Source organism: Pipistrellus hanaki (genome assembly GCF_964339955.1).
Source record: "Pipistrellus hanaki genome assembly, chromosome: 13".
Taxonomy (NCBI): Eukaryota; Metazoa; Chordata; class Mammalia; order Chiroptera; family Vespertilionidae; genus Pipistrellus; species Pipistrellus hanaki.
The window spans coordinates 59420179-59432254 of NC_140515.1; the positions used below are offsets into that span (position 1 = coordinate 59420179).

Below are 12076 nucleotides of genomic sequence, written 5' to 3' on the forward strand. Positions count from 1 at the left end.
GCCCTGAGCCCCGGCAACCGTGCCGTCCTGTTCTTCAGCCGGGGCAGCCCGGTGCTCTGGGCTTCTGGGAGGAGGTGTGTGTGGCAGGAGGTTTTGAACTACAGAACCAGACACCGGGGAGCAGGGCTCGGCCTGGTGCCAGGAGCACAGGTCTGTGCCATTTAGCAAATCTCCCCCCTCTCCTCGCCCCGGCGTGTCCTCTCTGAGGCCCAGCACTCCTACGTCCACTGTGGCCACACAGGCCCCCTGCACACTCTGGTTGGGTCGGCCCCCAACCCTGCTCCTGGCTCCCAGTGGGGAATGAGATGGGAGGTCCCCAGAGGCCCCTCCTTCAGACCCTCTGACAGGACTGGACGGTGAGTGGGTCAAACAGCCCTACGGCTACGCGGCTATGCACCTGCTCTCAGCCTCAGCGTGACACCTAGAGGCAGCAGTGGGAGCTGGGAGGGCCTGTGCTGTGGAGGAGGGAGCGTGTCCCAGGCAGAGGAAACAGACCACCCCATGGCAGGGCCCTGCCCCGGGGCCCAGTGGTTAGATGGCTGGCCCAGGCACCCAAGGGTCAAAGGGTCGCAGGTTCTGTTTCCGGTCAGGGACCTACCTGGGCCATGGTTTTCCCTCCCTACCTCAGGTTGGGGTTCATGTGAGAGGCAACGAGTCGAGATGCCTCTTTCACATCCATGCTTCTCTCTCTCCTTCCCTCCCTCTCTCCCTTCCACTCTCTGAAAAGGGAAAAAATACCCTCGTGAGGATTAAGAAAAAATACAGTGAGAGAGAGGAAGGGGAAAGCTGCTGAGGGAGGAAGTGTAGCAGGATGGGAGGGTTTGGGACGGGTGATGGCCCAGCATGGTTTCTGTTTTTATTGTTTATTTTTAAAGTAATATACTTTTATTGATTTTTATAGAGAAAGAAAGAGAGAGAAACGTTGATGATGAGAATCATGGATGGGCTGCCTCCTGCATGGCCCCTTCTGGGGATGGAGCCGCACCCTGGGCCTGGGCCCTGACCAGGAATCGAACCGGACCTCCTGGCTCCTGGGTCGATGCTCAGCGGCTGACCCACACCAGCCGGGCTGGTTTGTGCCCAAGGCCCCTCCTCGCTCTCGCCCCCCACGGCCCCCCGGCGGCGGTGCCCGGGGAGCCACTTCGAGAGGCCGGGAGACCCGAAGGCCGAGGAGCCGTGGGTCCGAGCGGAGGCTCAGCGGAGGCACCGCGCCCTCGAGGTCGCCGCCGGGCGATGAGATCGGGACCACTCCTCCCGGGCGGCCGTCGGGCGGGGGCTCTTCGGGGGCCAGAGCGCTCGGGCTGAGCGGGGAGGGGCTCTGGGCCGGGAGGGGGCGCGGGGAGAGGCCCCGGAGCCGGCGAGGCGGGCTCGGCCGCTGGGCCGCCAGGGGGCGCCGGCGTGCGTGGCGCCGGGGCGGGCGGGGCGGGGCGGCGTGCGCGCTCCCGCCGGTGTCACGGGGCCCACGCGCTCGCGGCCTGGGTCCCGGTTCCGCAGCCGCCGCCTCGCCCCGGCCCGGCCCGGCCCGGCGGCCCCATGTACCGCGCGCTGTACGCCTTCCGCTCGGCGGAGCCCAACGCGCTGGCGTTCGCGGCGGGCGAGACGTTCGTGGTGCTGGAGCGCAGCAGCGCGCACTGGTGGCTGGCGGCGCGGGCGCGCAGCGGGGAGACCGGCTACGTGCCGCCCGCCTACCTGCGCCGCCTGCAGGTGAGTGCGCCCCGCCCCGCCCGCCCGGCCTCCCGCCGGCCTCCATCGGCCCGGACCGGCCTCCCGCCGCTCCCCCGCCGGCCCCGGGCGCCAGGGGGCGGCCTCCGGGGAGAGGCGATGGCGAACCTGACCCAGACCCCAGACCCACGCTCACCTCCACGGACCCAAGACCCACCACACCCGACTCCGGGACTGAGACCCTTTGGGGCCCCGGACCCTGGGACCCGCTATCTGAGCCCAATTCCAGCCCCACTGGGCCTGGCTAGTTCTCCAGATCCCCGACTCCAGACTCTCCATCTCCCCGTCCCCCTGGGTCCCCAGGAGCCCACACTCCCCCTCCCACCCTCATGCCCCCAAGTGGAGCCCCTGAGACCCCATCTGCTTCCCCGACCCCCATGTCCCACCGCCGCTCACACCCTGGAGACCCGGAGCCATGACCCCCCATCCCCGGTGACCCCAAAGCCTGAGGCCTCAGCGTCTTCACCGTCTCCTCAGCCACCCCAGGCCTGCCTCGGGCCACCCGCCCTCCCTCCACTTTGAACCACCGGCCCCCGCCCCCCAAGCCTCAGGCCCTGCCTCTCGGACTCTCCATCCCTCCTGAGCCCAGCCTGGGGGGCTGCTGACCACGGCCCCGTTCCCCTCCTGTGTCCCAGGGAGAGCCTTGCTCTTGGGGTGCAGCTGGTCCTCTCTGACCCGCCCCGGCCACCCTAATCCCTCCCCTAGAGGCATCCTGGCCCAGCCCAGCCGGACGGAAATAACGGGATAAATTTGGAGATGCCGTCTGGCTGCACCAGAGGGAAGGGCCCGGCCCGACCCTCCGCCTGACCGTCCAGCGGCGCCTGCAGTGGCGGAGAGAGTGGGACGGCGGGGGTGGATGGTGGCGGGAGTCGGACGGCAGGCGGACGGCGGGGGCTGCTGGGGCTGCACCAGCTCGAGGGGCGAGGGCTCTTGGCCTCGGAGGACGGTCCTGCCTCTTGTCGTGGCCCTGTGAGCCCGCCCCGCCCGGGGCAGTAGGGCTGGGAGCTTGGGGCGTCGGGGAGGCTCCCGTCTTCTCTGCTCAGCCCCCTGCCTCAGTTTCCCCATGTGTCTCCTCCTCCGGCCTCAGTCCGGCTGCCTCCCGCGGCCTGTCTCCCCGCCCCCGTGCCCCGCCTCCTCTCCGTGTCTTTCTGATCCTCTGTGCGTGCTCCTGTTCCCCCTCTGCGGTTCCCTGGGTGGCTGTGCTGACTGCGTCCCTCTGTCTGTCCAAACCTGCCGTCCTGCAGCTGCCCCCCTGCGCCCGCCCCGGCCAGGCAGGCTGGGCCTGTCGGGCCTGTGAGGTGCTGGGGTGGCAGCTCAGACTCCGGGCAGGGCCAGGCCTCTCATGATTATGTCCGTCCTTCGCCACAAACAGAACTGCTGCTCCCCGGGTGTGCGTGTGTGTGTGTGCGTGTGTGTGTGTGTGTGAGAGAGAGAGAGAGAGAGAGAGAGAGAGAGAGAGAGAGAGAAAGGTTCCAGGGACAGCTCGGGGAGATGGGACGGGGAGCCGGGGGAGGGGGGGATGGAGGAGGGGGAGAGGGGAGGGAGGGGCGATCCCGTGGCCCGTGGTCGCTGCCAGGGCCTGCAGGTCTCCATGGAGACAGGGCTGCACTGGGGTGTGACCTTGGTTTTGTGAAGGGCCAGCAGGACCAGGGTGACTTGTTCAAGGAGCCTGAGCCGGAGTCCCCCCGGGGAGGGACCAGGGGTGTCCCCCGGCCTCTGCTGGGGTCCCCGGGCTGTGTTTTTGCCCAGGCTCCGGGCTTTCATAGACATCTTAGCGGGAAAACCTCCGTGGGGTGGACACTGAGGGGACCCCCGTGCCACGCCCAGCTCCCCGGGCGCAGCTTGAGGACCCGGTTTCTATGCTCCGGCTCCGGCGGCAGAGGTGCCCGCTCCGTCCCGGCTCCATCCAGGCAGGGCCTGCGGTCAGTGCCCTTCCGTGGCCCCTGGTCTAATCGCCTGCCCCTCCCCTCCCCTCCCCTCCCCTCCCCTCCCCTCCCCTCCCCTCCCCTCCCCTCTCCCCCCCAGGGCGTGGAGCAGGATGCCCTCCAGGCCATTGACCGGGCCATCGAGGCCGTGCACAACGCGGCCATGCGGGAAGGGGGCAAGTACAGCCTGGAGCAGCGCGGGGTCCTGCAGTGAGTGGCGCCCTGGGGTACGGGGGGGGGGTGCCGGGGCGGAGCTGGGGGTGGAGATGCCGGAGGGGGAAGGCCCTGGCTGGGGGGGCAGCACCCCACAGGGCGCATGTGAAGACGGGGAGCTGTGAAGTGACCCCCGGGCCCCGTTCCTCGGCAGGAAGCTGATCCACCACCGGAAGGAGGCCTTGTCCCGCAGGGGCCCCTCGGCCTCCAGCCCTGCAGCCATGCCCCCGTCCACCAGTGACCACTACCTGGATGCCGCCGCCCGGCAGCCCAATGGGGTGTGTCGCACTGGGCTCGAGCGGCAGCACAGCCTGCCCAGCTCCGAGTTCCTGGGGGCCGATGGAGGCCTCTACCAGGTGGTGGGAGGCAGCCTGGGGGGGTGGGCAGCCGGGGGTGGGCAGCCGGGGGGGGGCACCCTGGGGGGGGCAGCCGCGGGGGCAGCCTGGGAGGGAGGCAGCCGGGGGGGGCAGCCTGGGAGGGAGGCAGCGGGGGGGGGGGGGGGGGGGAAGCCGAGGGGGGGGGCAGCTGGGGGGGGCAGCCGGGGGGGAGCCTAAGGACTCTGCCGGAGGCTTGAAGGCCCCCGGGGGTGAGCAGGGCCCCGTCCTCACACCTCGGTGCCCCCCAGATCCCGCCCCAGCCTCGCCGCGCAGCGCCCGCCACGCCGCCTCCACCCGTGAAACGCCGGGACCGGGAGGCCCTGGCGGCCGCGGGGAGCGGTGAGAGGCAGGGGTGGGGGATCGTGGGGCCCCTGAGCTGGGACGGCTGCTCTGCTGGCTCAGGCTGTTGGGGGCTCTGGGCCTGGCGGGGAGGGCCCCGGGGGGCCCAGCACAGCGTCCCCTCTGCCCGCAGGCAGCCGCCATGCCACGGCCTCCGCGGGCAGCTCCGTGTCCGGCGGCTCCTCCGTCAGCAGCACCTCCCTGGACACGCTCTACACCGGCTCCAGCTCCCCCGAGCCGGGCGCCAGCTGCTCCCCCCCGCCCCCGCCCGTGCCCCGCCGCGGCCCGCACACCGCCGTGTCCCCGGCTCAGCCGCCGCCCTCCCAGGGGCCCCTCCCCGAGCCCCCTGCCGAGGAGGGGCCCGGCGAGGCCCCCGCAGAGCTGGAGGCGCTGGGCACGCTGAGCCTGGGCGCCGGCGAGGAGAAGGCGGCTGCCGAGCCGGCCGTGCCCCGCACCATCGGCGCGGAGCTGATGGAGCTGGTGCGGAGGAACACGGGCCTGAGCCACGAGCTGTGCCGCGTGGCCATCGGCGTGGTGGTGGGCCACATCCAGGCCTCCGTGCCGGCCAGCTCGCCCATCATGGAGCAGGTCCTCCTCTCGCTGGTAGAAGGCAAGGTGAGGGCGGGCCACCCTGCTGCTCCCGCCCGCCCCCGCCCGCTGCTGCCCGCCTGTCCTGGGCAGGCGCCGGGTGAGCTCTGGCTGGGGCCTCCGCTCGGCTGGGCGCTGCGGACAGCGGGGCTGAGCCTTGAGGAGACCGGAGGAAGGGGGTTCCCCAGGGCTCCCTGCACAGGCCTGGAGGCAGGGCGGCTGGGTAGTGGGCGAGGCCGCCGGCTGGGACAGGAGTGAGCGCAGGTGGTGTGGGAGGCGGCGGCCCGGGCGGGGGACAGGTGAGCCGGGGGGGGGGGGGGGTATGGGGGGGTTGGCCAGGGCTCTGGCTGCGGGAGGCGTGCATGCAGGGCAGGGTGAGGGCTGCCTGCTGGCCTGGCCTGGAGAGAAGGGGCTGCTTCGGGAGCTCTGAGGTGCAGGGACACCCAGGGGGCGGGGGGGGGGGGGGCACGGCCAGGGAGCAGGATTGGCAGCGGTGAGCCCAGTGCGCACCATGGGGCCTCGTCGGGGCTCCGGCGGCTCGGGTTCGGGTCGGGTGGGGGGGGGCAGTGGCCGAAGAGCTTGTGTGCCCGGCAGGTGGACGTGCTTGGCCGGCAGGGCCCACGGGGAGCGTAGAACTGGGGGCGGGGCCTCAGGTTTATCCAGGTCTGAGATGAGGGGCAGGTTGTTAGAAAACACGGCACACAGGAGTTTCTTGTTTTTATATCTTTTTTATTGGTTTTAGAGGACGGGAAAGGGAAAGACAGAAACATCAGGGAGGAGAGAGAATCTTGTTCATCCTCATCCAAGGACATTTTCCCATTGATCTTTTAGAGAAAGAGCAAGAGAGAGGGAAAGCCCTGGCCGGTTTGGCTCAGTGGATGGAGCATCGGCCTGCAGACTGAAGGGTCCAGGTTTGATTCTGGCCAAGGGCACCTGCCCAAATTACAGGCTCGGTCCCCGGTGCGGGGCATGCAGGAGGCAGCTGATTAATGATTCTCATCATTGATGTTTCTCTCCCTCCTCCCTTCCTCTCTGAAATCAATAAAAATAAAAAGAGAGAGGGAAAGACAGAAACATCAATGTGAGAGAAACACATCAATTGGTTGCCTCCTGCATGGGCCCTGACCAGGGCCTGGGCTGGGGAGGAGCCTGCAACCAAGGCGCATGTCCTTGACCAGAATCGAACCCGGGACCCTCTGGTCTGCCGGCCAACACCCTATCCACTGAGCCAAACCTACTGCCCCCCACATCAGTGTTCCGTGCAGAAGCCTGTGCCGGGGGTTATCCAGACTGGGGGGGGGGGGGGGTAACCCGGAGAGGGTGGAGAGCTGCTGTGGAGGGGCCAGGCCTTGGTGGGGGCGTGGCGGGGACCGGGTGGCGGGCGGGCGGACGGGACCCGGGTCTGGTCCCCTCGCAGGCCCCAGGAGCTGCCTCTCCCCCAGGACCTGAGCTCGGCGCTGCCCTCGGGGCAGGTCTGCCATGACCAGCAGCGGCTGGAAGTGATCTTCGCGGACCTGGCGCAGCGGAAGGACGACGCCCAGCAGCGCAGCTGGGCCCTGTACGAGGACGAGGGCGTCATCCGCTGCTACCTGGACGAGCTGCTGCGCATCCTGGTGCGGGGTGGGCCCCAGCCGCCGGCCCCCGCGTCCCCCTCCGCGTCCCCGCTCCTCACCTGCCTGTGGGGCTCACAGGGAGACCTCACACGCCCTCCCCCGCAGACGGACGCGGACCCTGAAGTCTGCAAGAAGATGTGCAAGAGAAACCAGTTCGAGTCCGTGCTGGCCTTGGTGGCCTACTACCAGATGGTACGAGGGCGGGGGCGGGCCTGGGGCGGGCATGGCAGGGTGGGGTCTGAGGGGCGGGGTCTGACAGGGTGGGCGGGACCTGAGGGGCGGGCCTGGCGGGGAGGGCGGGGCCTGGGGCTCCGGCGCTGAGCACGCAGGTCCCTGCCAGGAGCACCGGGCGTCCCTGCGGCTGCTGCTCCTCAAGTGCTTCGGCGCCATGTGCAGCCTGGACGCAGCCATCATCTCCACCCTCGTGCTGTCCGTGCTGCCCGTGGAGCTGGCGCGGGACATGCAGACGGACACGCAGGGTGAGGGAGGGGCGCTCCCTGCCATGGGGGGGGTTCGTGCCGCCTGCGGGCCTCTGACGGCCGCCTTGTCCCCCCAGACCAGCAGAAGCTGTGCTACTCCGCCCTCGTCCTGGCCATGGTCCTCTCCATGGGCGAGGCCGTGCCCTGCGCCCACTACGGTACGGGAGCCCGCCGGCCGGACCGGGCTGGGGCTGGGGGCTGGGGGCTGGGGCTGAGGCTGAGGCCCGCAGGGGGTCCCCGGAGGGGCTCTCGTTGGGGAGCGGGCGGCGGCCGCACGTGCTGTGTCGCCCGCAGAGCACCTGGGCACGCCCTTCGCCCAGTTCCTGCTGAGCGTCGTGGAGGACGGGCTGCCCTCGGACGCGGCGGAGCAGCTGCCGGACCTCTGCACCAACCTGCTGCTGGCGCTCAACCTGCACCTGCCAGGTGGGGGGGGCGGCGGGAGGCCCGCCAGCCAGGCCCCGCCAGCCCCGCCCGCCCAACCCTAACTCACCCCGCACACACCCCTGCCTCCCCCTCCCCGCAGCCCCCGAGCAGAACGTGGTCATGGCCGCCCTGGGCAAGCACGCCAACGTCAAGGTCTTCTCCGAGAAGCTGCTCCTGCTCCTCAACAGAGGGGGTGAGGCCCCGGGGTGCGCGGACCGGGGCGGTCACTCCGGGGACTGGGCCTGACCCCCCTCCCCGCCCCCAGACGACCCCGTGCGCATCTTCACGCACCAGCCGGCGCCGCCGCACGCGGTGCTCAAGTTCCTGCAGGACGTGTTCGCCAGCCCCGCCACGGCCAACATCTTCTACCACACCGACATGATGGCGCTCATCGACATCACCGTGCGCCACATCGCCGACCTGTCGCCCGGAGACAAGGTGCCGGGCCGGGGCCGAGGGGGGAGTGACCACCGCTGGCGGGAAGCGCTGGGACCTGGAGGCAGGAGGCCGGCGCCCCGGGGTGGGGGGCAGGGGCGTGGGGTGGGGGAAGCGGAAGCCTGGAGCCCTGAGGGGTGGGGGTGGGGATGGGAGTGGAAGTGGGGGTGCGGGCCGTGCTCCTCTCAGGAGGGGCCTCTAGGAGCGCTGGGAGTGCTGGAGGGGCCGGGCCGGACACGGGCCCGCGGGGCATGTGGGGGGCGGCGGGCGGGGGGACGCGGGGCGGTATGGGGCTGGGGCTGCAGGTGCTGAGGTGCCAGGTACCTGACCCGGGGCGGGGGTGGAGTGTGGAGGGTTGTTTTTATGTTTTAATTCTCAGCCGAAGATATGTTCTTACTGATTTTAGAGAGAGGCAGAAGGAGAGAGCGACAGGAAGAGAGAGAGGAACATTGATGGGAAAGAGAAACATGAATTGGTTGCCTCCTGTAGGCCCCGCCCAGGGATTGAACCCCCAACGTGGATGTGTGCCCTGCCGGGACCGCAGCGCAGGGATGAGCTCCAGCCACCTGCTCGCTGGGTGGGCGGGGCCTGGGCGGGCTGACTGCACGGAGGGGAGGGCTCAGCCCGCTGCTACCTGCCTGTGGCTGCCAGGACCCTGCTCCGCTCCCCTCCCGCTCTGGGCACCACGTCCCACCCTTTCTTGGTGAATTTCTGGGGCGCCCCGGTGCTTCTTGCCACCGCTCTGAGCCAGAACTGCTGCAGGCAGCCGCCTCCCGGGGCTTTCTGTCTCTGGTGATTCACTCACTCACCCACCCGAGAACTACGCAGGCCAGCTCTGCCAAGTGCATTCTGGGAGCCTCCCTGTGTCCCAGCCCGGGGTCCAGGCGGCGGCCCGGGGTCCCTGAGCTTCGCCTGCCCCCCCCGCAGCTGCGCATGGAGTACCTCTCCCTGATGCTCGCCGTGGTCCGCTCCACGCCCTACCTGCAGCACCGCCACCGGCTGCCGGACCTGCAGGCCACGCTGCGGCGCATCCTGGCGGAGGAGGACTCCTCGCCACAGTGCCAGGTGGACCGCATGATTGTCCGGGAGATGTGCAAGGAGTTCCCGGCGCTGGGCGAGGCCCCCAGCTAGCGCCGCCCTCCCCGCCCTTCCCTGCCGCCCTGGCCAGCGATGGGGACTTGGGGCTTGGCCCAAGAATGTTTTGCTCGGACGAGGGAGTCAAGGGGTGCGGAGGCGGAAGGATCCTGAGCAGGGCCAGCCCCCCGCCCCCTGGCGTAGGGTTGATGCCAGGGGCCAAGTGCAGGACTGGGGACCACGCTCTGGGAACAATGCCGGGGCCGAGGGAATGTGTGTGAGCTGAAGCCCCTCCGCGTCCCGGCTGCCTCTTCAGCATGTCCCCCTCCCCCGCTCCGTGCACACACGCACAGGCAGACGCACACTCGGAGTCCTGCTGCTGCTTCAGGCTGGGCCGGGGCCCCATCCCCAGCCTGTCTGGTCTGTGTCCTGGGCTTCAGCAAGCCGTGTCCTGGGGGAGAGGGGAGACCCCGCTAGCTCTGTCTTTTGCCTTAGCTTTGCAATAAGTGCCGCTCATGTGCTTCCCCTCTCCCGCCCGCCAGGGGTCAGTCCCCTCCCCCACACCCTCAGGGGCCTGGGTCAAGATGCTGCTTTGAAAGCAGAACTTGGGAGACCGGTGCTTGAGCCTCAGCATGGGGTGATGGCGCCGAGAAAGCCTGTGACAGATTCTGTTTTCTCTGTAAACACGCAGACTGAAAAGCCATGTGAGCTTCCTGTGTGCTGCTGCTCACCTTTGGAAATAAATTGCCTCTGGAAACAGGCTTCCTTGTATGATCCTGGGGTGAGAGGAGGATGGCGGGGCCCTGGGGCTTGTCCAGCCCTCAGAGGTGAGGACCCGGACAGCCTGTCCACTGGGGCCCTGAGCCCCTGTCCAGCCTTGCTTCACGGAGCTCCCTCCTCGGGGCCACAGCCAGCCGGGCCCGGGGTCCTGGCAGGTGCTGCCCCGCAGGCTTCGCTTCAAATGTCCCTTTGAACGCTGACCTTTTCCTCCGTCGGAACCCTGCTCCTGCCTGGACCCTGCCCGGCTCCGTGTTCCTGTCTCGTTGGTCACGAGGCCGGTTGAGATGCCGCATTTCTCAGCTTCGGCAGAAGTTTGGGAATTACGGTGGGACAAGAGAGTATCTGAGCAAACAGGGGGTTCGGCTTGCACTCTCCTGTGGGCTCCCACTGTACGGGGAGGAGATTCCAGGAATTCAGTGCCAGTCAGTGGTTTTCATCATTTTTTTTCCCATTTTTTTTAACCCAAGATGATTTTAAAAAGAAATTGATTTCAGAGAGAGAGGGAAAAACATCAATGATGAGAGTCATGACTGCCTCCCGCACGTACACCCCCCGCCCCCAGTGGGAATCAAGCCCACAACCCAGGCAGGTGTCTGTGCCCAGAACTGAACTTGGGACTCTACCGCCCACAGGCCGGTGCTCTGCCCACGGAGCCATGCCAGCCGGGGCTGCCCCAGGTCATTTCTATCAGGTGACCCCACACATTCAGACTCATCCCTGACATTGTGACTTCCGGTCACGACCTTTAAGTTCTCATTGGGATGAAAAAGGCAGAGACGCGGGGAGGGGAGGGTCCCTGGAACGGGTCCCCAGGAAGGCGAGGCCAGAGCACCGGACCGGAGCTCCTGGAGCCGCCCTGGTCACCCGGAGTCAGTGGCCGGCCCCCAGCCGCTCCTTCTCCCGGGAGCGGAGGCGGAGACCGCGATTCTCTTCCTGAAATTCCGACCTCGTGGGCAGCGCGGGGCGGCCGTGCCCTCTGGACCGAGCTGGCCCGGAAGGGCCCTGGTCGGGAGGCAGGAGCACCGAAGCCGATGCCAGTTGTCCTGAGGACTCTGCCGTGTTTGTAGGGGAGGCAGACGCTCCCCCCTCATGCCCTGGGGGACCCAGACCTGCATGGGCCGAAGCTCCGGCCGCAGGGCGTCCGCGGGTGCAGGGACGGGGCCAAGCGCCTCTGGGCTCACCCGCCTCGGGCCCAGCGGGCGGCGCTCGGAGGAGGAGCCCCCGGGAGCCCCGCCTCCCGGAAGGGAAGGTGTCGAGAGGCCAACGAGCACGCCGTCTGATTGGTTGGTGGTGATGTCATAGTTACCATTTGGGCGGGCGCGAGGCCTTAGGCCCGGGTTCTCCGCTGGGTCCCAACGCGAACCGTACCCCGGGGTGTTCTGGACCCCAGAGCGACCCCGCCTGGGTCCGGGGGCGCCCCCGCCCTCTGCCCGGCGCTGCAGGCCGTGGTCACTGCCGCCTGTGCGGGCCGCTGGGCGGAGCGTCTCCCGGAGCATCTCTCCGCCGGCGCCGGGACCACGAGCCCCGGTCCCCAGACAATGCGTCCCGCGGGGCAGAGCCTCACGTCGTGCCCACGGAGACGGGGCTCTCCGATTGGGGGCCCGGCGCCCACCCGCCGCCCGCGGTCCCGTGACGTCGGCTCCGCCGCGCCTGCCATTGGCCGGAGGCACGGACCGCGTCCGGAGCCGCGCGGCGGGAAGAGGGCTGAGCTCCCGTCAGTCCCCGCGAGGGGGAAAGGCCGGCCTTAGGGAGGAGCCGCCGGGATCCGAGCAGCCGGGCCGCAGCCGCGGGGGATCCCGCGCCCTGGAGGGAGGGGTGTAGCCTGGGGGGGTCCCCCAGCGCCGGGAGGCCCTGGGGGCTGCCGAGGCCGGGAAGGGGCTGCCTCTGCTCCTGCCCCCGCAGGTCACCGCCGGTCCTGCCCACGGGGCGCTCCACACAAGGAGGTGGATAGTCGGACGTTTCATGGTTTAAACTCACTGATGGAGGAGTTAAAGCCATTGTTCGGGCTGCTGGTGCCCCAGCGGCCCCACCCCCGCCCATCGCCCCGCTGCCCCCAGGGTTCCACATGGCGCCCCGGGCCGGCGTCCTGAGGACGCTCACTGTGCCCC

The 12076-nt window shown here is 69.2% G+C and overlaps 1 protein-coding gene across 2 annotated transcripts; it reads left to right on the forward strand.

Annotated features, from left to right (window-relative positions):
- Nucleotides 1-1436: 1436 nt before the first annotated feature.
- NCKIPSD (NCK interacting protein with SH3 domain) lies at nucleotides 1437-9945 on the forward strand. Of its 2 annotated transcripts, XM_084902549.1 has the most exons (13): nucleotides 1438-1704; nucleotides 3748-3857; nucleotides 4015-4216; nucleotides 4486-4576; nucleotides 4710-5191; nucleotides 6607-6777; nucleotides 6883-6969; nucleotides 7118-7256; nucleotides 7334-7414; nucleotides 7551-7679; nucleotides 7780-7872; nucleotides 7945-8117; nucleotides 9042-9945. In XM_084902549.1, the coding sequence occupies exons 1-13, from the start codon at nucleotides 1534-1536 to the stop codon at nucleotides 9243-9245; spliced, it is 2133 nt and encodes a 710-aa protein (XP_084758675.1). In that variant the 5' UTR covers nucleotides 1438-1533; the 3' UTR covers nucleotides 9246-9945. The 2 variants fall into 2 exon arrangements, with proteins under 2 accessions (XP_084758676.1, XP_084758675.1); XM_084902550.1 differs by lacking the exon at nucleotides 7551-7679 and having other exon boundaries at nucleotides 1437-1704.
- The last annotated feature ends 2131 nt before the right edge of the window (nucleotides 9946-12076 follow it).